General features: G+C 41.8%; 1 protein-coding gene across 3 annotated transcripts; it reads right to left on the reverse strand.

Moving 5' to 3' along the window:
• Nucleotides 1-899: 899 nt before the first annotated feature.
• LOC116954239 (E3 ubiquitin-protein ligase RNF212B-like) lies at nucleotides 900-24,025 on the reverse strand. Of its 3 annotated transcripts, none has more exons than XM_076052189.1 (17): nucleotides 23,661-24,025; nucleotides 13,362-13,505; nucleotides 12,171-12,232; nucleotides 11,589-11,663; nucleotides 11,104-11,160; nucleotides 10,758-10,816; nucleotides 9,028-9,088; nucleotides 8,887-8,912; nucleotides 7,635-7,693; nucleotides 6,556-6,622; nucleotides 5,536-5,590; nucleotides 5,270-5,369; nucleotides 4,689-4,725; nucleotides 2,862-3,043; nucleotides 1,370-1,410; nucleotides 1,198-1,240; nucleotides 900-1,082 (listed from the first exon to the last, which is right to left on the reverse strand). In XM_076052189.1, the coding sequence occupies exons 2-16, from the start codon at nucleotides 13,471-13,473 to the stop codon at nucleotides 1,220-1,222; spliced, it is 1,014 nt and encodes a 337-aa protein (XP_075908304.1). In that variant the 5' UTR covers nucleotides 13,474-13,505; nucleotides 23,661-24,025; the 3' UTR covers nucleotides 900-1,082; nucleotides 1,198-1,219. The 3 variants fall into 3 exon arrangements, with proteins under 3 accessions (XP_075908304.1, XP_032830701.2, XP_032830699.2); XM_032974810.2 differs by having other exon boundaries at nucleotides 5,270-5,327; nucleotides 23,661-24,015; XM_032974808.2 differs by having other exon boundaries at nucleotides 5,270-5,351; nucleotides 23,661-24,010.
• Nucleotides 24,026-24,349: the final 324 nt, after the last annotated feature.

Below are 24,349 nucleotides of genomic sequence, written 5' to 3' on the forward strand. Positions count from 1 at the left end.
CGTTTGCCAGTACAGCTCTCAGGCTTTGGAATGCTTTGCCCTTTGCTAATAAGACAATCAAGAGTCGTTGGATTATATATTAAAGTCTGTCTTGAAAATTGGCCTTTACCTCCTAGCTCTGGCCGTTTATTTCCTGCTTTTCATGGGATCTGCATGACGCACTGGGATCTACAGATGAAATGAGCCTCACAAATGTAAAGACAGTACAGGAGACCAGAGGTCACAAGTGGTAATAACAGTGTAAAGACAGTATAGGGGACTAGCGGTCACAAGTAGTAATGGCAGGTTAAGGGACAGACAGGGGAAGGATCTGGGGTCTTCGGGGTCGTCGCTGTCAAGTGGATGTATCTTCAATAAAAGAACCCTCACAAGACCGTGTCTCTGGGGTCGTTACACAAATGTAAATATTGTTATTGATATAAAAAAAATAAGAATAGGTTTAACCTTTTCTGGCAATAAAGCAGGTTTAAGATGTTCAAACATCAAATAGATATCTTTTTCAAGGTATCAAATCGGCATTGACCTACTCGTCTTTGAAACTGATTGTGCAGGAGAATTTTGATTTAAAGCTTTTGTGACTGCAGGGATTCATATTCTTGGTTCTTTCGGTAAAGTCACGTAGAAGGGAAACAATAAAATAATAAAAATATAATGTGCAGGTGGTGGGACTAAACAGGGGGCACCAAGTGGCGGAGGGACCCAATCACGGGAGATGCTCAATTTCACTCGTTGCACCTGGGCCAAATGCAATCCACATTACCACTGGAGATGAGGCTTTTCATTGTGCCCAAGTCGTGCACCCAATTCTAACGGAAAGGACAGTCATTGCGCACAAGAGTTACCGGCCCTATATATGATATAGACGCCCACAATTGGAAGAATTAAGTGCGACCCTTGAACATGTTAACTGACAACTTTATTGTACTTCAAACGAGAACAACAACAAAAACAGAGCCACACTCCTGTAACAATGAAGCCTTTAAACTGCAAGAGGCCATTTCATGTAAGAAGTTAATCTGTTCAATGCGCTGTAACGTTATAAAGTCCCAACAGGTTTCTCTCTCAATGCTGCATCTTGGAACCTTAGCGGGGAATAAAAAAGTGTCAATGTTGTAACAAAGCATATTGGGCAATACAATTAAGTACTTTAATGTAGATGTATAACACGACTTAAAGAGAGATATTTGAAGGGCTCACCTGACAATAGAGCATCAGGAAATCAAATCTTTGGATATGTAACCTGTAGAAAGAATGGAATTCCTTCCCCATCAGTCATGCTAGCCAATGAGTATACCCAACTATAATGTTCGTGATCGCGTATAATTATTTATAGATGAGTGCAAATTGAACATTGTATGAAACAACAAACCTGAATCTGTGTCTTGGCCTGGCTGGATGATACGTTTGTACCTGTTAAAACAATATTTTAGTAAGATTTATAGTAAACACTTCAATGTCTCGATACATTTTCACATGGTCAAAAATAATAAGATCCAACAGTGTTTGGAGGGTAAGTCCATAATTTCATTGCCATAATGTGGCTTGCTTTGAACCACATCCGAACGTGGCACGGCAGGTGCAGCCACCCATTACATCGCTGGAAGATTAAAACCAGCCGACATTGAACCAACTGAACAATTTGTTATTTTACCTGGTAAGGCCCACTAACCCATATTGCTCTTTTTCAGAAGCAACCTGGTAACAAATGGTAGCTCAACGAAGTGGCTTATCACGTGATACATTTATAGTAGCTAAATACTCTGAACGGATGTTTTTAAATGTGGAGGGGGAAACCGGAGGACCAGGAGAAACATCCACGGGTCCCCGGGGAGAACATGCAAACTCCAAATATACAGGCGTCAGTGTCGGAATAAAAGCCGCGACCTCCTGCATACCAGGCGAGGTACTGAACATCTCGCCACCGGGGCTATCAAGCCTAATCGTGGTACACCCTCGTCCAAAAATGCCCGATTTGCTCATTCCCTGGCAGCATGATCAAGACAAATGGCAACATCACTTGCGTAGCCCCCAACTGGCCCACCAACCCCAACATCGGCGTAAAATGTTTGCTCGGTACTCGGCCATACGAAAGATGAATGTCAATCCCCTTCAGAGATCATCACATTCTCAACCCTCAAAGGCTAATCAATAACATCAATAGGTATGTATTACACTACTTAACTATTATTCACCAAAACAAAAATCGATTATGTTCAATTTAAGAATCAATATTTTGTTTATATAGTCACATGGTCTGCCTTATGTATTATTTTAACATCCTAAAAGTAAATGAGCATATAATTAGCATATAATTGATACTTGCCTACTAAATTGTAAAAATTCTGTTTCAATCCACTACTGGATGAAAGCCTCACCCCATGCTGGTCAATGTGGGTGGAGCGGCAGTGCCCAGGACCAGTTCAGACGTCGCTCGCGAACGACTTTAGCCACGGGCAGAAATTAAACTTTTGCAGCCAACATCATGCTGTGGTTCACAAAACCACTGCACGTTGCTCCGCCACTGCCTACGAGATTGATACAGATCTCTGAAAGCTACGCAGAGCTGAGCCTTGACAGTGCATGAAATGCATGACCACCATGCACGACAGGTGTTATAGGCTTATATTGCTGCGGGGCAGTGTAGCAAAATCCATGCCGTACATCTACGTCTGTGCTCCTCTCCTTCACGAACCCACCGCTGAAATGCGAAATGACCCTGCAACCAGCACGGCGTGGGAGGGGGAGGCGCTAGTCCAAACGGTGGCTTCACAAAAAATGGGCCGCATGCGCACGTCGTCTCTTGGATCACGATGGCATCCACCGTGTAACATCGTAAGAGCGCGCGGCAACAGTGCACACACCTGTGAAGTGAGACGAGGACATGCCGTGCATCTGCCTAGTGCTGGGCGATGCAAACGGTGTCTGGAAGCACAAGGGGTTCTTTGCAATCATGCTGCACTGCGAGCTCTCAGCCCTGCCCTGGCTGCTCGGCCAATTGGAAGGACACGCTGGACCTGAAACCATTCCTGGGTGTCTTCTGAACCTGCAATGTTAACCACATGGAATAAAAATGTTAAAAACTCCAAAGTGTGTTTTATTTCACCAGGTAAGGCCCACAGAGCTACGTAGCTCTTTTGTCAGAAGCGACCTGGCCACAAACGATAAGCTCAACGAAGTGGCATATCTCGTGGAAATGTATATCTGCCAAATACTGTAAATGTGTGATGTTGATTCTAAATATGGAGGGAAAAACCAGAGGTCCTGGAGTAAAATCCACGTGACCACGAGAAGAGAGAGAACATGCAAACTCTAAATATACAGCAGGCGTCAGGGTCGGGATCGAACCCACGACCTCCTGCATACCGAGCGAGGTAGTTAACGTTTCCTAGCCACCATGGCGCTTCACACACGGATCTTGCACGCACATTCGGATTGTTTCTCGCGCTTTCCAACGTGTGTTTTCAAGAGTGTTCCAATGGTAATGTTAGCTTCCACGAGCCGCAACAATTAGACGACGTTCATCGTCTTGGCCGGCAAGCCGAATCCTTTTAACACTGGTTTGGGTCTCGGAAAGTTTTGTGCAACCCCTTTAATCAATGTGGCTCCGTTTTAACTCGGGTAATTCCCTCGTAGCAAGGCAACTTTACATTGACATTTAATTCACTTTGGGTAAATTCTGAGAGTTGTGACAGAGGTAACGCACTAACCGTCTCAACCTGAGTTGGAAAGTGTTTAAAAAGCCTGTGAAGCCTATCAAGCTTAGTGCCAAGAGTCTTCTTAAAGCAGGGGCTCGGGAACCGTTTCCCTACTGAGGGCTGAATCAGACTTTCAAAAAACCTTTGGCAGGTGACACGTTAACATAAAGTCACTTCCGTCACTGCAAGGGCCTTTCGCAGTAACAGAAGTCGCTTGAGATTGCCCAATGTCTTAACTTCCAGATTCACTTGGGAGTGCGACGAGTCGCATCTTTGACCGAGCTTACGCCATTCCTATGGTACCGAAAGTAATTCTCGTCTCTGAATCCTGTTTTAGATGGTTGTGGGCACTCTGCCCTGTTTATTTCTTGAAGGAAGTAGTGGTGTATGGCTAAGCTCTCTATCAGTTCCAATTTTTACAAAGTTATTTTTTAAAATAAATAAACTTGCATGATGTGCAGGTCTTGAGTGGTGTAGTCAAAACAAAGGAATATTTCAATCGTGTTATGTTTGATTCGTTTCGACTTGAATACATGTGGTGACACAGTGCCGGCTGCTGTACAGCAGCAGCAGCAACTGCAGGTGGACACAGTGCACACGCCGTTGAGCATATACACGGGTGTACCGGCAGGGCGGAGGAACTGGGGCAAGGGTCACTGTAGACCTTATACGGAGGCCCCTGGAACCCTCTGGTGGGTTCGAGGAGGGAGGCGCGGCGAGGGCGGAGCCAAGCCACGCCAAGGGGAATACAGTAGTTGGCTGTCTCGGTCGTTGCCGTCGGTGCAATGCGGACAGGGTCGTGTCTGGACCGGGCAGTAGGGCAGCGTGGTCGCGAGAGAAGAGGCCGGAGTTGGTGGAGTTGAACGAGATAATAAAGAGAGACGGTGCCTCCTGCAACCACCTCGTCTCCGACTGAGTGTATGCGCCACACGCCACATGCACCTCGGGAAAGGAGGACACTACATATGTATGAGACAGTGAATAATATATTACCTCATCACGCTTTGACTTTGCATTTGAGATGGTGTTCCTGTCAAATAGATAAAATAATTACAGTTAACAAAACTTACATATTTCGGTTTTGAAAGTGAATAATTTTACAGCCATTTTTAAATCCACTGCTGGATGAAGGGCTGGTCAATGCGGGTTTAAGGCAGGGAGTATAATCATGGAAGCATAGAAGTATATAACAGTGGATTTTGCTACATGGTCCTTTTCAAGCCATGACAAAGCACAACCAGGAATGCATGGTGGTCACCCAACAAAGCACATTCCAGGCTTAAATCTGCCTTTTTCTTCTGAGATGTGATGAAATCTGGATAATACCAGGGCACTTTAGTCATAGGCCTCAAGAGGCAGCATTGACATTTTACTGTACCAATCTAGTCAGGGGGCAGTGGAGCGGTGGTACACTGGTGCAGTGGATATTAAACTGCTTTACGAAGTCAGTGACCTGCGTTCAGCTGCTCTTAATTCGTTTGGCTTATGTCGTGCAACTATTAAGACAGTTTAAAGTGATTGAGCCATTCAGGTATTTTGAGTTATTTCATGTGTTTAAGTGTGCTAAGCCTCACCCATCCTGCCCTCTGCTGGAGGGTTCCTCATCGATACTCGGGAAGACCCTGTAGGTGTCTGTGGTGTGGATACCATGATATTCTGCCAAACAATGTCGGGCTGGCCATCAACACAGCACTTTATTCACTCGGATATGAATGGACCAAGCAAAGTGGTCAACGAAATATATATTCCATTGAATCGGCACATTTATAATCAAACTTTGATGTTGTATTTATATGGAAAAAAAAAATAAGAAAAATGTTGAGTTTCTTGAGAGGCGTACCGGCGATGGTCGAGCCCATGTTCCCTTGACACTACCACAGTTTCCTCCTTCAGGACTGGGAGAATGCAAACGGAGTTTAGTTATTTAACACCATAGCCTTCGAAAGACTAAACATTATTTTGATAATTCTTTAATCAGGTGTGGCCAAACGGTTTATCTGATATCACAAAATGTTCTTGACCTGCTTCAGTGTCAGACTTTCTAATGATAATAATTTACATTTATTTGTAAGGCAGCTTCCACTCATGTCTCAAGGCACCCTAATACATTGAGAACATTGTCTTTCAATGATGCATGTGCATACAAAAGTGGAAGGAACTTAAACATTTTTAAATTTTCACTTTTCTCCGGTGGTAAATCCTTGCTGGCCTCTTAGTAATGCTTATTTATCGAAAAGCAGTTCAAGGTCAAGTACACGAATAACATGTTGCACCAAAAGGATACTTTTTAAAAATATAGTTTTTCCCCATATTTATTGTGCAACTGGTGTCATGTCATGAAATGCAGATTAATGTGGATCTTTTGGAGGGCACAACCCTTTATGTTGGAGAACAGCCCACATAAGTGGATAACAGAGCACCTTCTGAATTCCCTGCCAGTGACCTCTGGTCCGCAGAGTAGGGGGCAGCACTTTCCCATCCGGCCTCCCACCGAGATTAATGTTCATCAGATGACAGTAAAACCGATATTGTTAATCCTCAGCAGTTGGAATTTAGTCCAATTAAGTGCAGGACCAAGTTGGAATGCGATGATGTTTGTGTGCGGTCGTTTGTGATCGGGCTTAGACCATCAACGCATTACACTTGTGAACCTGGTTTAATCACACCCGGCCTGCCTGGATTTAAACTCAGAATTTCAGTGGCGCCAGCTCATCGCACTAACCTCAGTCATCCGGCCCTCTCAGTGTCAACATATTATCTCTAGTGGCTCAGGGGGAAATGAACACAGATATGAACTGCAGTGACCGTAGCTGATGAGAAATCAAGTACTTCAAAGCAAAGCCATGTGTGAACAACTCACGTGTTTGAGAAGGTTCTTTTATTCCGACAGAATGGGGACACAGCACCCCGACTGTGCTGAGGTGACGCTGAAAATGAAGACATTTTCACCATTTTGGTTAAGGCTGAAGCCAAATTATCTCTCTTCCAAACTAATGTTCACAACAACAAGGCATGAAACACTAATTATATTGTTCATGATGGTGATTGAACACGTGGGCTTTCACGACCAATATTTTGTTTCATAATTGATTTTGGGTCATATTGCATGAGTGAAACGCCAATTGTGTGGTACACCCTCCTCCATCCAACACAGCCAAATAGATGTATTTTTTTTACCATTCCCTTTTGGAGGCATACTGATACATCGCATCAGTCCCAAGAATAAAGGGGATGATAATGCTGTTTGGCATTTGAATAATGCTGGTTTCAACTTTCAGCGAGATGTCGTAGCTAATTGTTAAAAGTTTGTAGACTGCTCATCAACATATCAACGTGCTAAAACAATAATACATTGCATACTCTTTGGTTTTTTCGGTAAAGTTACGTAGGTATAAAATAAATTAAATCACGACGTTTTGGGCGCAACACAAGCGTCCCTCATCAGGTGGGACAACCACAGCAAGAAACAATTGCTGCAGTGGGCAAAAGAGCTGCTTGTAACAAGAGGCTATATAGGTAAGAGAGGGGGGAGGAGCAATAGAGAGGTTGTCCCACCTGATGACGAACGTTTGTGTTGCGCCCAAAACGTCGTGGTTTAATTTATTTTATACCTACGTGACTTTACCGAAAGAACCAAACAGATCTCTGCAGTCACGAAAACATCAAATCAAGATTGAATAATACATCGGTGCGTTTGTTCACATTACAACTTTGTTCGGTTGTGATCTGACCCAAAACTCAATTGTGAACGAATACAAAAATACTACACCACTGAGAGAAACCGATCGGTGAAGGTGGTGAGCAAAGACACATGGGCACAGAAGTACTGCAGAGTACGACAATGGATTATGCTGGTCTGTCCTTCTGCTGCCAACCACCAGGTCATTCAAGTGTGTTATGGGATGCCGATTACAGTATTTTACTAATCCTGATACTTACCAGCCCCTGGCATGGCACATGGTGTAAAATTGGTGTGTCTGTTTCCTGTTGTATTCAAGCTGAAACACAAATGTACAAAGTTAAAGGAGAATACGGTGTTTCTTCTTTCATACTGTATGGTGGGGAGCTCAAGTTGATTTTTGTTTAACCAGGTGAGAACTCAAGAGAACAGGAAAGTTGTAATTCGCAAGAATGACCTGGATCACAAACAAAAAGGCAAAAGCAAAACAAGGGACAGCAATGAAACAAACAAAAATGAAAAGCAAAAACAACTATCACACAAGGAATCGCAAGTTTGCTTGGGCATTCATTTGATACCAGTCATAGTACAATTACCAAAGCTACAGAAACATGAAACAGACATAAAGACACCATTGTACCTACATGTGAACAGACAAGGATATGTGTCAACTGGAGAGTTGATCCGCAATGTTTATCTGTTAATATTGAGGTTGGTGATTGAGCCATTAGGACTGCTCCAGGAGTAGCCTGGTAATCATCTGAAATTCTGCCAATTGCTGGTATAAGCGGGCAGTAGCATTATGATGCGGTCCATGGTTTTAGATTGGTGACCGTCATCACACTTTGGGCGACTCTTTATTGTCCACTGCTGTACGAGATAGCTGCGTCTGCCGTGTAATGTATATTTTAAAATAAAACTAACATTGACAAGGGTGTTTCAAGTAGAGACAAGTTATATTTCAGGGAGTATACGTTGGCATCCACGTGACGGAGTATTTCCCCACATCATCATCAGCCAATATCAATTCACTGTCGAATTAAAACCTTTCCACGGCATACCCCATGGGCCTGCACTTCCACAATGCATCCCACTCATATACGCGCGAGTGATATCTTAACTGGTCTAAAACACCGCAATTCTCCCACACTGATCATTTTGAAGTATGGTAAAAAAAAGCTCCATGGCCAGCACAACGTGAGGAGGCCTTCATCTAGCAGTGGGTTAACAAAGGACAAAATTGATTAATTATATTGGTGCCTATAATAAATTGTATTTAACATTGGGCAATATGTATCAAGATACCATTGCACAATTAAATATTAATAAATAATCAGACAATTTGGATAGAAAAAATGACAAGGTATTTTGCATAATGGTTGTTGAGAAACTACATTTTCAAGTAAAGTTCAAAAAGTTATTAGAAACCAGTTTGAACATTATAAATGTTATTGGGGAAATTGCAGCTTGCACAGTCACTCCAAAGGTGTGACTTGTAAAATTCATACCAACCTTAAACCATACATTGCAGGGGAACCCTAAAAAAAATCAGAAAATTCAGAATTAGAATGTGTCACTTTACACTTTACCAAATGAATGCATGTAAACCTATTAATACATTGCAATAAATGTTGCGATTGTAATTGTGCTTACTCTTGCCATCTGTGCGGCATTTCTCAGCTCTGCATTCTCTCTCCTAAGCATGGCACATTCCCTAACACACAAAGTTTAAGGCATATGGTGGTGTTTGTTAATTTGGCGCCAGTTATGAATACATGTGTTTAATGTGTACTATGCATGAAACGATGCATCAATTCACCAATTAAAACGACTTATTGTACCCCCAAATACATGCATACAATTGCGGAATTATTTTTATTTTATGCAAACGTTATAGATGTATGTTGAAGTTCCTTCGCACCGTACGTAGCCAACTGTGCTAAATTGGAGGTGTGAGGAAGGATAACAAACTAAACACAAAAGTGTTATGACGATTATATAACATTACACTTAGCCTAATGAAACAAACAAAACGAAACATATAAGATACAAAAAAATACAAATTCAGGTAAAAAGAGACCGTATCATAATTAAATTAATACAGGGGTGGGCAACTGATAGCTCATGGGCCATATCTGGCCCATGAATTAATGTTGTATGGCCTACGGCAGGGGTGGGGAACGTCCGTCCCGCGGGCCGTATAAGGCCCGCGAAACCATTTGGTGGCCCTGCCAAGGCAACCGAAGGCGGGACTTGAAATTCAATAAATCTAGGAGCAAACCTGAAAAAGCAGTTGCGAGTAGCAACATCATCAACACCGGCTAACATCATCACACGCCTCGCCAAAGAGAAGCAGTTCCAGCCATCGCATTAGGGGTGAGTTAATTAAATGTTTGACCAAATATAACGGGCTAATTTTTAAGTTGATCATTTTGTATGGCCCGCAAATGATGTTATAAATATCCAAATGGCCCTTGGCAGAAAAAAGGTTCCCCACCCCTGGCCTACGGCTACGAGGCCTATCACTTTGAAAAGGCCCACAAACATTTGTTCATCACAGCATCTTGCGGATACTAATGTGATACTTCAGGGGAATATTTTAACCTGTTCACAGCGGTTGTAATTATAATTTCATTGAGCTCAGCCTCTTTTGTCACTGTGGCATAGGTGATCCCGAATTATTTGTTGTATCATTGGATAACGTTAACACGTGTATCACTGTGTAATCCGCCAAAGGTATTTAAGTCCTATTCGACCCTCAGTAAGGAAAATGTTCCTCGCCCGTTTTAGTATTTTTACTCTAACGACCACTCGTCAGTGCAGGTCTATGCAAAGACGTCGCCTTCGTTAGTCGTAATACGCATCTCATGATGCTATGGCTGCAAAGTTTGGTCGTACATGTGATGTATATCGTTTAATGTTAAGACCATCAACTCATCCTATGATCACTGTTACATTGTTTTTATAGCTTTATTTTGGTGATTTCGAAAAGGTTCTGGTTTAGCAAAATGTGTTTGTTGTAGTACAGAGTTAGACTGATGACTGTAATCTAGATTGTCTTATGGTTGTTATTGTTTGACTTGCATCCCACTGGGATTTTTGCACACAGCATTGATATACGGTGCTTTTTCTGGAAAACTTTGCTGTTTTTTCCTGGATTTTTCTGTTGCACGTAGTCACTTTAAGATGTTTCTTGTTCATGTTTTTGTTTGTTGCGGTTGCACCCGATTCAAGAGCCGAATGGCTCACAGGGCTATACTTAATAAATTAACTGAAATGAACTGCTTATGTAATGCTCATTGTAGTGTGCTTAAAGGATGCAGTTACTTCACAAGTGAGTTGGCAACTCTGTTTCACTGACACGAAGGTGGTGTACTGCTTACCTTCCCATTTCCTGTATTTTATTGGTCATTTGCGTTTGTGCCGCTTCCATTCTTGACATCTGAAGAAAGAGCCACTGTCCTGGTTATACATTTTTTTTATATCAGAGATGTAAAGTAGTGTTACACCCGTGTAGGATTATGCGGTTATGCTGTATAGCTCTCTAATGTGTTTTCGGGTTGCATTGCCTTTGTTCAACGTGGCATCCGACATTTCAGTTTCTGAAGTTTCCGGCATGTGGAGCGAAACGTCGAACACCATGCTGAACAACGTGCGGCACAACACAAATCACGTCGGAGAGCTGTATGTAGAAATAGGGTATTTTTATTTATACAAAGTCAATATTACCTTCTGTGTTTGGTTGATGAAAAGTTTACACCTTTGAGTTTTCTGAAATTCCATTACCTGCATGTAAAAAACAAGAACATGTTCAAGGTGGTTTTATATTTACGAGCTTGTGGAGAATCAGGCATGCTTTACGCATAAAAGTGCACGCAGTGACACATCACACACTGCCTGCCATTACTCGATTGCGGCAACAAGTATCAACTCAACAGTCGTTTTTTTGTTGTTGTCAGACTTCTTGAAAAGATGGCATTCATCCAAAGTTGGTTGCCGGCTCTTAAGTCAAACAAAGTGGGTAGGGTAGGACAGCTGGCTCCCCAACTTTTATACAAGGGGATGGAAGCCAATCGCTTGTGTCCCCTCAACCAGTTTCGTTTGCCCCATAGGCTTACTCAGCATGCGGCCCCATGGCTATTGCCACCCACCGCAATCTCACAATCATTCCCCACCCCTCCCCTGCATTGTATTTTAAAAATGTATATTCATACTTGTATAACTTGCATCAGATATGTTTTGACTGTTTCGGCTGGGTCAATAAAAAACATTTTTTCTTTTGATGCCATCTGTTTAGACAAAAAAATACGGTGATTAACAGACGCATTCATAAGCAAAATCTATACAGTGTAATATGGCTTTAGAAAGTATGTAAACGCATCATGTAATGTATTATCATCCATTTAACTTATATATTAACTGTTACCTACTTCGTGCAATGCATTAACATATTTTAAGTACACATTTACTCATTAGCAGTTACACTTACAAAAAAATGTATACCATACAGTATGGATTTATAAAGCGTTTAAATATATAAATCAGTGTATTATAAAAAAAAGACTAAAATATATATGTCATGCTCTGTATTTTCACCAGGTTGTCTTTCCCATCACTACCTCTTTTTCTTAAACATGATATACAAAGGCGGCTGGGTAAGGTGTTAAGCCAGAGTACCGCTTCGTGTGCTGTATCAACCTTCATTGGTACTTGCTAACAGCACCTGCCCCAACCAAAGATTAAACAAGATATCTTCGTTGTGTTTGTATGGCTATGCATTCATTTTCATCGATTACCTTGTTAGAGAGAACCATTTTTCTGCAAGGTACATCACAGATGCCGCATTTGTCCATAGAAACTGCAAAATTTAAAATAAATGCGAGCTTAATGCATGTACAAATTTTATAACACTTAATCAATGCATCACTCTTACAAAACGGGCAATGTTGCTTCATGTGCCTGAATGGGTTTACTTACTCTTTTGGTTAAAGGAAAATCTTGATGAAAATTAATATAAGCAGCAAAAACAATGATTATTAGTTATGTGCTGTAGCAACTAGGGGTAAAACAATTAACTCTCACATCAAGTCAATAAGTGTTTGAGATTTAAATAAATAATCTTATATTTTTATATGGAATGGTAAAGTGATTAATTGGATCTATTGATTGCAAATAAATCTATTGTCACACATGAAATGTGATGCATGGATGAAGAACCTAAGTTCAACTTAAATAAGAACATGTTTTTCTTAACTCTATTTTCCCTCATTATATTGATTGTGCTATCGGTGTAGTAACACGAGAATAAAAATTCGTCCAATCTCTGGTAGGGCAGTGCAACCCTGCGTGTTAAGAGAACGCCCCACAGAAGTGGATATCACATAATTACTTCTGACATCCAATCAGAGGAAGTCTTCTTCTTTGGTGCTCTGCCTTAATCAGGTCCTGGGCTGCCATGGTCTCCAACCCTTCTCTGTTTTCTGCTTGTCATTTCCACGTATCGTCATTATTTTAGCTCCTCCAACAAACAAACAAACACTTGGCCGTCCTCTTATTTTACCCTTCCCTTCTTCTTTGTGTTATATCATTCATCAAACTATCCCCCAGTAGAATGTGTCCAAAACAGTTTATCCTTTCTGACGACCTCCATTATCATTCTCTCTTTAATATTCAAGAGTCATTAATTGGTCTTTAGATTTCATACAATTTTTTTATCGAAGTTAACACATTGTCACATTAATTATTATGTATATGTATATTACATGTTTAATATTGATAAAACAATGCGCTGTATTACAGGTGGCTTAGTGGTAATAAGCGGCTCGCAATTGAAAGGAGTTCAAATCCGGGGTTGGTGGTTGACTATCATTCCTCCGGCAATGATAAAAAGAATACCACTTTGTAGAGTAATTAAAATGTATACTCTGTCATACATTTTGACAACCCTTAGTATGTTTCTATGAATAAACACATGTCATGATCAAAACCTTTGCTGTTGCAGTTATGACAGATGATGTGCCCACAGTTGGTGAACGTAAAACCGCGGACATCGGGCCCAGGTTGCGAGTAGCACATGTTGCAGTGGAGCCAGTCTGCCATGATTGGACCCAATAACTCCAATCACACAGGGTCTGTGAAGGAGCAACAACAGCATTAGGCACACAGCCCCAGAGAATATTAATATTGATGACAAGTTGGGGCACACTGCCCCCTACCGTTGTTACAGGCGTAAGTAGGCATGGAACGCATTGAGGGAAGGGAACAGCTTGACAGCTGTTTCAGATCTAGATTGAGTTGTTTCCAGTTCAATTAATTATATTAATCTGACCTAAGGACCGAGTCATTTCACATAGCATTTGTTCTGTTACGATACTTGGATTGAAAATCGAGACGTAAACATAACATTTATGTGCTATGAAGGATCATTGCCTGACACGTCGCATATATATTTTTTACTTTTAAGGTCACAGTGTTATTGACGAATGTTGTTGAGTTATTGTTATTTGTGCTTGTACAACATTTCCAACAAACTATCTTAAAATAACGTGTAAACGTGCTCTTTACTCCCTCCACCTGGATGGGTTTTGTATCTATTTAAACCTATTAATATGATAAATAACGCTTATTCCCATGTCTCTCTACAAAAACAAAAGCATTTTTTACACAACCCATGGCCTTCCAGGAGGTATCTCATCAGCAGCATCTGTTGGATACAAGCAAACTCTGGACCGATTTCAACATTCCGAGTCTCATCAGCAGTCAGACCTGCTTGAGCTAACACTAAACCTATTAATACTTACATTTTGATTTAAAGCTTTCGTGACTGCAGGGATTCATATTCTTGGTTCTTTCGGTAAAATCACGTAGAAGGGAAACAATAAGATAATAAAATATATAATACTTGTCGCAACAATGTTGCTCATTGTGTGGGAAGTCCAAAGTGGCCGTTCTATGAAAAGACCAGGCTGTTTTAGGAACGTGGAATTTCCACCAGTGGCTTAGCACCAGCAGAAAAAAAGTATGAACACCAGCCAATCATAATGAAGCTTTCCGTAGTCAATTATTAAGATAAAAGCATATGCAGTATAACCAGAACTTCGTTATGTATCTCCACAAGTAAATACAATAAAACAAATCAGCCCATCAGACAACTTTTAGATAAATTGTACCCATAATTCTCCACAACAAGGTGTTTAGTAACTGTAATATATTTTAAACATCCTTACATACAATCGTTCGTTTGCATGGGAGTAATCGTTCCAATAACATCTGGTAAACAGCAGCAGTGTTCGTGTAATAAGCCTGGCTCTGCTGAAATAGTCGAAACATGATTTATATGTTTAACACGTAGGTTTTCGCAACTAATATTATCCATAATGGGTTGTTGGGTTAGATAACGTAAATATAAGTGTATCGTTAAACCCGTCACCTACAGTGAGGGAAAAAAGTATTTGATCCCCTGCTGATTTTGTACGTTTGCCCACTGACAAAGAAATGATCAGTCTTTAATTTTAATGGTAGGTTTATTTGAACAGTGGTAGACAGAATAACAACAAAAAAATCCAGAAAAACGCATGTCAAAAATGCTATAAATTGATTTGCATTTAAATGAGGGAAATAAGTATTTGACCCCCTCACAATCAATCATGCAAAACATGACTTAGTACTTGGTGGCAAAACCCTTGTTGGCAATCACAGAGGTCAGACGTTTATTGTAGTTGGCCACCAGGTTTGCACACATCTTAGGAGGGATTTTGACCCACTCCTCTTTGCAGATCTTCTCCAAGTCATTAAGGTTTCGAGGCTGACGTTTGGCAACTCGAACCTTCAGCTCCCTCCACAGATTTTCTATGGGATTAAGGTCTGGAGACTGGCTAGGCCACTCCAGGACCTTAATGTGCTTCTTCTTGAGCCACTCCTTTGTTGCCTTGCCCGTGTTTTGGGTCATTGTCATGCTGAAATACCCATCCACGACACATTTTCAATGCCCTGGCTGAGGGAAGGAGGTTCTCACCCAAGATTTGACGGTACATGGCCCCGTCCATCGTCCCTTTGATGCGGTGAAGTTGTCCTGTCCCCTTAGCAGAAAAACACCCCCAAAGCATGTTTCCACCCCCATGTTTGACGGTGGGGATGGTGTTCTTGAGGTCATAGGCAGCATTCATCCTCCTCCAAACACGGCGAGTTGAATTGTTGCCAAAGAGTTCCATTTTGGTCTCATCTGACCACAACACTTTCACCCAGTTGTCCTCTGAATCATTCAGATGTTCATTGGCAAACTTCAGACGGGCATGTATATATGCTTTCTTGCGCAGGGGGACCTTGCGGGCGCTGCAGGATTTCAGTCCTTCACGGCGTAGTGTGTTACCAATTGTTTTCTTGGTGACTATGGTCCCAGCTGCCTTGAGATTATTGACAAGATCCTCCTGTGTAGTTCTGGGCTGATTCCTCACCGTTCTCATGATCATTGCAACTCCACGAAGGTGAGATCTTGCATGGAGCCCCAGGTCGAGTGAGATTGACAGTTCTTTTGTGTTTCTTCCATTTGTGAATAATCGCAGCAACTGTTGTCACCTTCTCACCAAGCTGCTTGGCAATGGTCTTGTAGCCCATTTCAGCCTTGTGTAGGTCTACAATCTTGTCCCTGACATCCTTGGAGAGCTCTTTGGTCTTGGCCATGGTGGAGAGTTTGAAATATGATTGATTGATTGCTTCTGTGGACAGGTGTCTTTTATACAGGTGTAGTGGAGTATGAAGGTGTGTTGTGGAAACTGCGCGATTGCATGATCACACGGACAGTGTGGGTTATCTTGGGTCAGCCTGTGGAGAAGGCGAAAACAGTGTGGGTCGTGTTAGGACAGCCAGGTGCAAAGGCTAGGATGATGAGGTAACGGTAGGGCCAATTAAGCCAGAGGATCAGCAACGGCGGTGATTGGCTGTGGCTGTTGTCAAGGGCGAGGCGGCATCGAGATGTCTGGAGAAAGGCAGGTGGTTGAGGACGCGAAGCGTGCGGAGGCACGCGGGCCAATTAATTAGCAATAATGAGAATGGGGATAAATTGGGGGAGACACAGAGAGGGGGAGTTAGAGTTGGGAGCTGGACAGGGAAGACGTGGAGTTTGGAACCAGAGTTTGGAACCAGAGTTTGGAACCAGAGTTTGGAACCAGAGTTTGGAACCAGAGTTTGGAACCAGAGTTTGGAGATAGAGTGGGAAACGGAGTTGGAACAGTGTGAAGCAAGACGAAGTAGTTAGCAGTGCAGTGAGCGTAGCAATAGCGAAGCTGAAGCAAGACGAAGTAGTTAGCAGTGGAGTGAGCGTAGCGATAGCGAAGCTGAAGCAAGGTAAAGTAAATTTTGATTTAAAGCTTTCGTGACTGCAGTAATTCATATTCTTAGTTTTTTCGGTAAAGTCACGTTGAAGGGAAACAACAAAATAATTAAATATATAAAACAATAAAAAAATACAACAACAAAATTGGTAGAATACAACAACAAAATTAAAGAATTACTCGACGATGGTAGTTATACAAAAATAAAAAGAGATCCCACCAACAGCCTCGTCACACAAACCAACAAAATAATTTCTGATTCAACCGCATTAATTGATCAATCTAAACAGTTTTCGTTGGAACCTTCTGCTGCCAGGCCACCAAGATTATACGGCTTACCAAAAATACATAAAGTAGATACACCCCTTCGTCCCATAGTCTCTACTATCGGCTCCCCCACCTACAAACTAGCTCGTTTTTTGTCTGAAATCCTGCGTCCTTTCACTGGAAAGACCACCTCTGCGGTACAAAATTCTACTCACCTGGTATCGACAATCAAGGGTATTTCCCTGTCCCCAGACGACCTGCTTGTCAGTTTTGATGTAGTTTCCTTATTCACCAAGGTTCCTGTACCTGACACCATTGCAATCATTGAAGACTTGGTTCATCAAGGACTAAACACTGAGGTACCCCCCCCTGGTGAGACACTGTTTAACCAATACATACTTCACTTGGAATGGAACTTTCTACAAAAAAACTGAGGGCACCCCAATGGGCTCCCCCCTTTCTCCAGTTATAGCATCCAGACTGCCACTCTGCGCCCAACCTTATGGAAGAGGTACGTGGATGACACTTTTGTCATCTGGCCACATGGCCGGCCTGCTCTAGACCAATTCTTCGACCACATCAATTCCATACACCCAGCCATCAGATTTACCATGGAAGTCGAAATAGATGGCAAGATACCTTTTTTGGATGTCCTAATTAAAAAGAAACCTGATGGTTCAATGAGCCACTCTGTCTACAGGAAAGCTACCCATACGGATGCTTATCTGAAACCGGATTCCCACCACCATCCATCACAGAAGAATTCTCTCAATGCATATCCGACCAGGAACACATAAGCAGTGAACTCAAGCACGTACACCAAGCTCTTAGGGCTAATGGTTACTCCGACTATACAATCCGCAAAGCTATCACTCAAACCATGAAGAAGAACCCTCTTGAGGAGCCTTTCAAAACCATCACTTTACCCTACATTGCGGGGATCACAAAAAAGATCTCCAAAATCTTGAATAAACACAAGATCCAGGTCCGTTTCAACACATTACATAAAATCTGTGATCTGGTTCCGTCTGTAAAAGATGTGATTCCGGACATACAATACCCTGGTGTCTACAAACTAAGTTGCCTCTGTGGTAGTAGTTACATTGGAGAAACCAAACGCCATGTCTCGGACCGCATTCGTGAACACAAAGCAGACCTTAAACACGGTAGGACCAACACCTCGGCCGTGGCAGATCATTGTTCTAATTCAGTAGGCTCACATGCCATTGACTTTTCCAAGACAGAGGTTCTTTGTAAGCCATCTGGCTTCCATGAGAGATTCGTTCATGAGGCTATCCACATATACAAGCACAGAGACAATTTCAACCGAGAAGATGGATTCTATCTTAGCAATCATTGGAAAGATTTGATAAACCATTTCAGGTCTTAATTGATTGTTCACGCTTACAGTGGCTTTCAGACAGCATACATTATAAAAAAAATTCGTCTCCCCCCTCCTCTTTTCAGAATATAGATGGACTAGTCCTAAATAAATTGCCAAATCGTTGCGCGTGGCGCTAACGTTTTTATAAATAAATAAATGCGCCGTTTAAAAATAAATGTATGCAAACCAACACACCTGAAGACGACCGTTTGAGTTATGGTCGAAACGTCGTGAGAATTTTTTATTGTTTTATATATTTTATTATTTTGTTGTTTCCCTTCAACGTGACTTTACCGAAAAAACTAAGAATACAAGGTAAAGTAGTTAGCAGTGGAGTGAGCGTAGCGATAGCGAAGCAAGACGAAGTAGCAGTGGAGTGAGCGTAGCGATAGCGGAGCTGAAGACGCTGTGTGCGGCGTGTGCGAAGTCGCTGTGTGGGAAGACGCTGTGTGCGGAGTTGCTGAACGGGGAGTCGCTGAGTGCGAAGCAAGTGAAGTGATAGTGGGGAGACAAAGGTGGTGAGCAAGAAGAGCAGAGCACAGCGAGCGAGCCGTAGTGACCAGGATACTGTGGAATGTGGAGGACATGTTGAATGTTGTAAATAAAGCGGTGTTCGAAGAAAGACAGACGTTGTCCGCGTAAAGTCGAACACTACACAGGTAACAAGCTGACATTAGGAGCACTCCCTTTTAAGAGTGTGCTCCTAATCCCAGCTCGTTACCTGTATAAAAGCCACCTGGGAGCGAGAAGTCTTTACTGATTGAGAGGGGGTCAAATACTTATTTCCCTCATTAAAATGCAAATCAATTTATAACATTTTTGACATGCGTTTTTCTGGATTTTCTTGTTGTTATTCTGTCGCTCACTGTTCAAATAAAACTACCATTAAAATTATAGACTGATCATTTCTTTGTCAGTGGGCAAACCTACAAAATCAGCAGGGGATCAAATACTTTTTTCCCTCACTGTACCAATTAGTAAGGTTTGTCATGTAAACAGAACGTTACAATTCGTTACGAGGTCAGCACACCGGGTTTTACTCCCCAAAACACCGGTGTTGCTGTACTAGTAACGAATTGGCATGTTTACCAGGCCAGGGAGTTAACATCTCACCACCGTGACCGCCCAATGTGTTCAGGAGCTAAATGCCAAAGTCGATGTCCATGTAGTTTTGTTCTTCAAGGAGCACAGACGACAGGGGGTTTAACGATGAGGTCCATAGTTTTGGGATGCGTGGCCACTTCGCACTGTGACCTGTTTTTTAATGTATCTCTGTCTCTATGAGTATGCATCTCCTAATGTCTACGAGTCTTTGTATCTCACTATGTGTCTCTATGTAAACCCAAAACATATAGTAAACCCATGGAGATACTAAGAGACGTAGAAATACAAAGAGATACATTAAACGCCACAGTGCAACAGTGGTCACGCAACTCAAACTATGGACCATGTAATGAACCACTCCCTCCTGAAGCCCTCTCGCGGCGTCAGACATCGACATTAATATTTAATTTATTGCTGCAATGTGCAATTGAATGAAAACATATTTACAAGCTAACGCCCACTGAAGAACCAGGGTTACAATCTACATTATAGACTGTCAGTACGCTTACCGAGGTTAAGAACCAGGCTACAGTCTACATTATAGACTGCCAGTACACTCACCAAAATTAATAACCAGGCTACACTATAGTCAATTTAACACTTAGGCTTTCGCGACCAATATTATTCATAATAAACGTTTTTGGGTTAGATTGCGTTATTTATAAATGTGTCGTAACCCTCCACCACCCGACTTGGCCAATCAGTAAAAATGTGTCACGTTGACAAAAGACAAATAGTTCACTATTTTATATTAACGGTGTGTTGAAGAGTGAATCCACAACATTTACAATTTTTGAGTACGACGTTTCGCTGGTAAATACACCGGTGGGCTAAAGTAGTTAACTATTTTGTCTATTCAGTTTAACACGTAGGCTTTCGCGACCAATATTATTCATAATAAAGGTTTTTGGGTTAGATCGCGTTATTTATAAATGTGTCGTAACCCTCCACCACCCGACACGGCCAATCAGCAAAAAAAAGTGTCACGTTGAGAAAAGACAAATAATTCACTACTTTAGCCCACCGGTGTGTTGAAGAGTGAATCCACAACGTTTACAGTTTGAGTACGACGTTTCGTTGGTAAATACATCCAGCATCATCGGGCAATTCGCCAGAATGGTAAAGCCCTCGCTTGCTCCCGGTTTTAAATAGAGCAGCAGGGTGACGTCATCATTTAACTCATATCAGGTGCAGTGATTAGAGGCGGAGGGGGGGTATTGTAATTATATAATCGATTAGTAATCAGTCAATGGTTATGATTAGTAATGAGTTGTAGATTAGTAATTAGTTGTAATGTGTGTTAGTGATTATATGCTATGTTAGTAATCCGTTAATTAGTATGTGTTTCCCCTATAAGGTATTGTAATGTGCATTCATATTCTTAGCTCCCTCGGCAAAGCCACGCTGAAGGGAAACAACAAAACAACAAATATATTTTATTATTTTATTGCTTCCCCCCAACGCGACTCCACCGAAAGAGCCAAGAACATGAATTACTGCAGTCACGAAAGCTTTAAATAAAAATGTAACGTGTATTATTTAATAATACGCTTCCAGGCTGCACTAAGCCTGTAGCTGTCAGAGTTATTTGTATTCCTCTCAATTTCAATGGATTCTCTAATTAGTCTTTGCCAGTAATAATTAGTTTTACACAACACTGCAACATTATCAAAATCAATTGAGTGTCCTTGTTGACAAGCATGTTCTGCCACTGCCGACAGTTGTGTTTGAGATAATTTAATATTTCTCTGATGTTCTTTTAGTCTTACGCTGATGTTACGTCCCGTGTGTTTGATCTCTCTCACTAGACTATCTGAATGCAGATTCACATCATCATCCAGCTCAGAAATCCTCTCTTATCAAGACGCTCATACATCAGGCTAAAACAGTGTCAGATGGTGAGAGTCTAGTGAGAGAGATCAAACACGTTAAAGACGCACTACGACAGAATGGCTACAATAATGCTCAAATTAACAGAGCACTGAATGCCAAATCACGATCGCAAAGCAATACTGCTGAAAGCGATCAGATTGTTAAAACAATAAAAATTCCATATATCTCTGGAGTAACTGACAAATTAGCCCGTGTTTTGCAAAAGCAAAACATTACAGTAAGATTTGGTACAGTGCACAAAATTCAAAAACTAGTATCTTACACTAAAGACGCATTACCTAAATTATCAACAGAAGGTGTATATCGGATTAATTGTTTATGTGGCAGATGCTATATTGGACAGACGGGACGTAACATCAGCGTAAGACTAAAAGAACATCAGAGAAATATTAAATTATCTCAAACACAACTGTTGGCAGTGGCAGAACATGCTTGTCAACAAGGGCACTCAATTGATTTTGATAATGTTGCAGTGTTGTGTAAAACTAATTATTACTGGCAAAGACTAATTCGAGAATCCATTGAAATTGAGAGGAATAAAAATAACTTTAATCTCTCTGACAGCTACAGCCTTAGTGCGGCCTGGAAGCGTATTATTAAATAATACACATTACATTTTGATTTGAAGCTTTTGTGACTGCAGTAATTCATGTTCTTGGCTCTTTCGGTGGAGTCGCGTTGGGGTGAAGCAATAAAATAATAAAATATATATTTGTTGTTTTGTTGTTTCCCTTCAGCGTGGCTTTGCCGAGGGAGCTAAGAATATGAACGCACATTACAATTCCTTATAGGGGAAACACATACTAATTAAAGGATTACTAACATAGCATGTAATCACTAACACAAATTACAACTAATTACTAATCTACAATCATTATTAATCATAACCATTGACTGATTACTAATCGATTATATAATTACAATACCCCCCCTCTGCCTCTAATCACTGCACCTGATATGAGTTAAATGATGACGTCACCCTGCTGCTCTATTTAAAACCGGGAGCAAGCGAGGGCTTTACCATTCTGGCGAATTGCCCGATGATGCTGGATGTATTTACCAGCGAAACGTCGTACTCAAACTGTAAATGTTGTGGATTCACTCTTCAACACACCGGTGGGCTAAAGTAGTGAATTATTTGTCTTTTGTCAACGTGACACTTTTTTTGCTGATTGGCCGTGTCGGGTGGTGGAGGGTTACGACACATTTATAAATAACGCGATCTAACCCAAAAACCTTTATTATGAATATTTTGTCTATTGTCAACGTGACACATTTTTTACTGATTGGCTGTGTCGGGTGGTGGAGGGTTACGACACGTTTATAAATAACGCGATCTAACCCAAAAACGTTTATTGAGGCTACACTAGACTGCCAGTACACTCAATCCGATTAAGAACCAGGCAACATAGTCTTGGTTCTTTCGGTAAAGTCACGTAGAAGGGAAACAATAAAATAATAAAAGAACGAAGAATATGAATCCCTGCAGTCACGAAAGTTTTAAATCAAAACCAGGCTACAGTGTACATTAATGTTTATTTTTATTCACTTTAATTATACATTTTCTATCTACGTGAATTTAACGAAAGAACCAAAGAATAAGGCCCACTGACCTATGCAGCTCTTTTTCAGAAGCGACCTGGCCACAAATGAAAGCTCAACAAAAGTGTCTTATCGCGTGGGAATCTATAGCAGCCAAATATTCTAAACGCATGTCGATTCTCAATGTGGAGGGGAAAAAGGGACGACACCTGGAGAAAAATCCACGCGACCACGGGGAGAGAGAGAGAGACAACGCAAACTGCAAATATACAGCAGCAGCAGGCATCGTCAGGGTCGGGATCGAACCCACGACCTCCTGTAAACCAGGCGAGGTAGTTAACATCTCATAGCCACCGTGATGATGATGAGAGACACGCAAACTCCAAATATACAGCAGGCGTCAGGGTTGGGATCGAACCCACGACCTCCTGTATACCAGGCGAGGTAGGTAGTTAACATCTCCTAGCCACAGTGATGATGATGAGAGACACGAAAACTGCAAATATACAGCAGCAGGCATCGTCAGGGTCGGGATCGAATCCACGACCTCCTGTATACCAGTCGAGGGAGTTAACATCTCATAGCCACTGTGGCGATTTGGAAAGCCAATAGGTCGAGACACACTTTATATATGTGCATATATAAAACTGTTATATATTTGATGTACATCAGGTACTTAAGAAACGTAAATACTGTATATGTGTGAATATTTTTTTGAAATCTCGCAAGGCCTTGAAACCACATTCAAGCCCAGTAAAACAATTTACCTCACGATCTCCCTCAGCGTCCTTAAAATAATTTACATAACTTGCAGCATACTGTCCTCAACTTGTCTTCTGGAGCATTTCCTTTATTTTAATTCGTTTAAAATAAGCCCGTTGTTGTCTGAGCGAACGCAGCAATCGCGTTCGTCCGCTACTGCCGTTTCCACCAATTCTGAAAAATCCCGCCACGGCGTGATGACGTCACCAGCACGGGGGCGTCACCGCGAAAGTCGACTTTCAACAGCATTTACGTGTAGGTGCGTCATTACGTAATCGTGCGTGATGACGCAAACAAGTCGCAACGACGTCCTACAATTATCGATCGACCGCTTGGTTGTGCTAGTTTTTACGTCATTATGTCGCAGTGCTCGTGAAACGTTCACATCGCTAATTTAGTAATGACGTCATCGCATTGCCCTACGTGTTGACGTCTACCTAAAGCTATGAGGTCACCACGCCGCGATGCGTCATCGCGCTGGCATGCGTGATGACGCAAGCGCGCGATTGAAGCTTCCTTTCCTAATCGTACGTCACCACGTACTTCGGCGTAATGACGTCTTCGGGCGTGAAATCCCATTTCACGTATAGCACGTAATCGTGTAGCCGTGCGTGACGACATCATCACGCGTTGGAGTCCTCTTGTTAACGTGTGGCGAACCAACGTCATTGCGCGTTGCCGCGTAGTGACGTAT

The sequence above is a fragment of the Petromyzon marinus genome, chromosome 54, assembly GCF_048934315.1.
Source record: "Petromyzon marinus isolate PM22_M1 ecotype Great Lakes invasive population chromosome 54, UKy_Petmar_22M1.pri1.0, whole genome shotgun sequence".
Taxonomy (NCBI): Eukaryota; Metazoa; Chordata; class Hyperoartia; order Petromyzontiformes; family Petromyzontidae; genus Petromyzon; species Petromyzon marinus.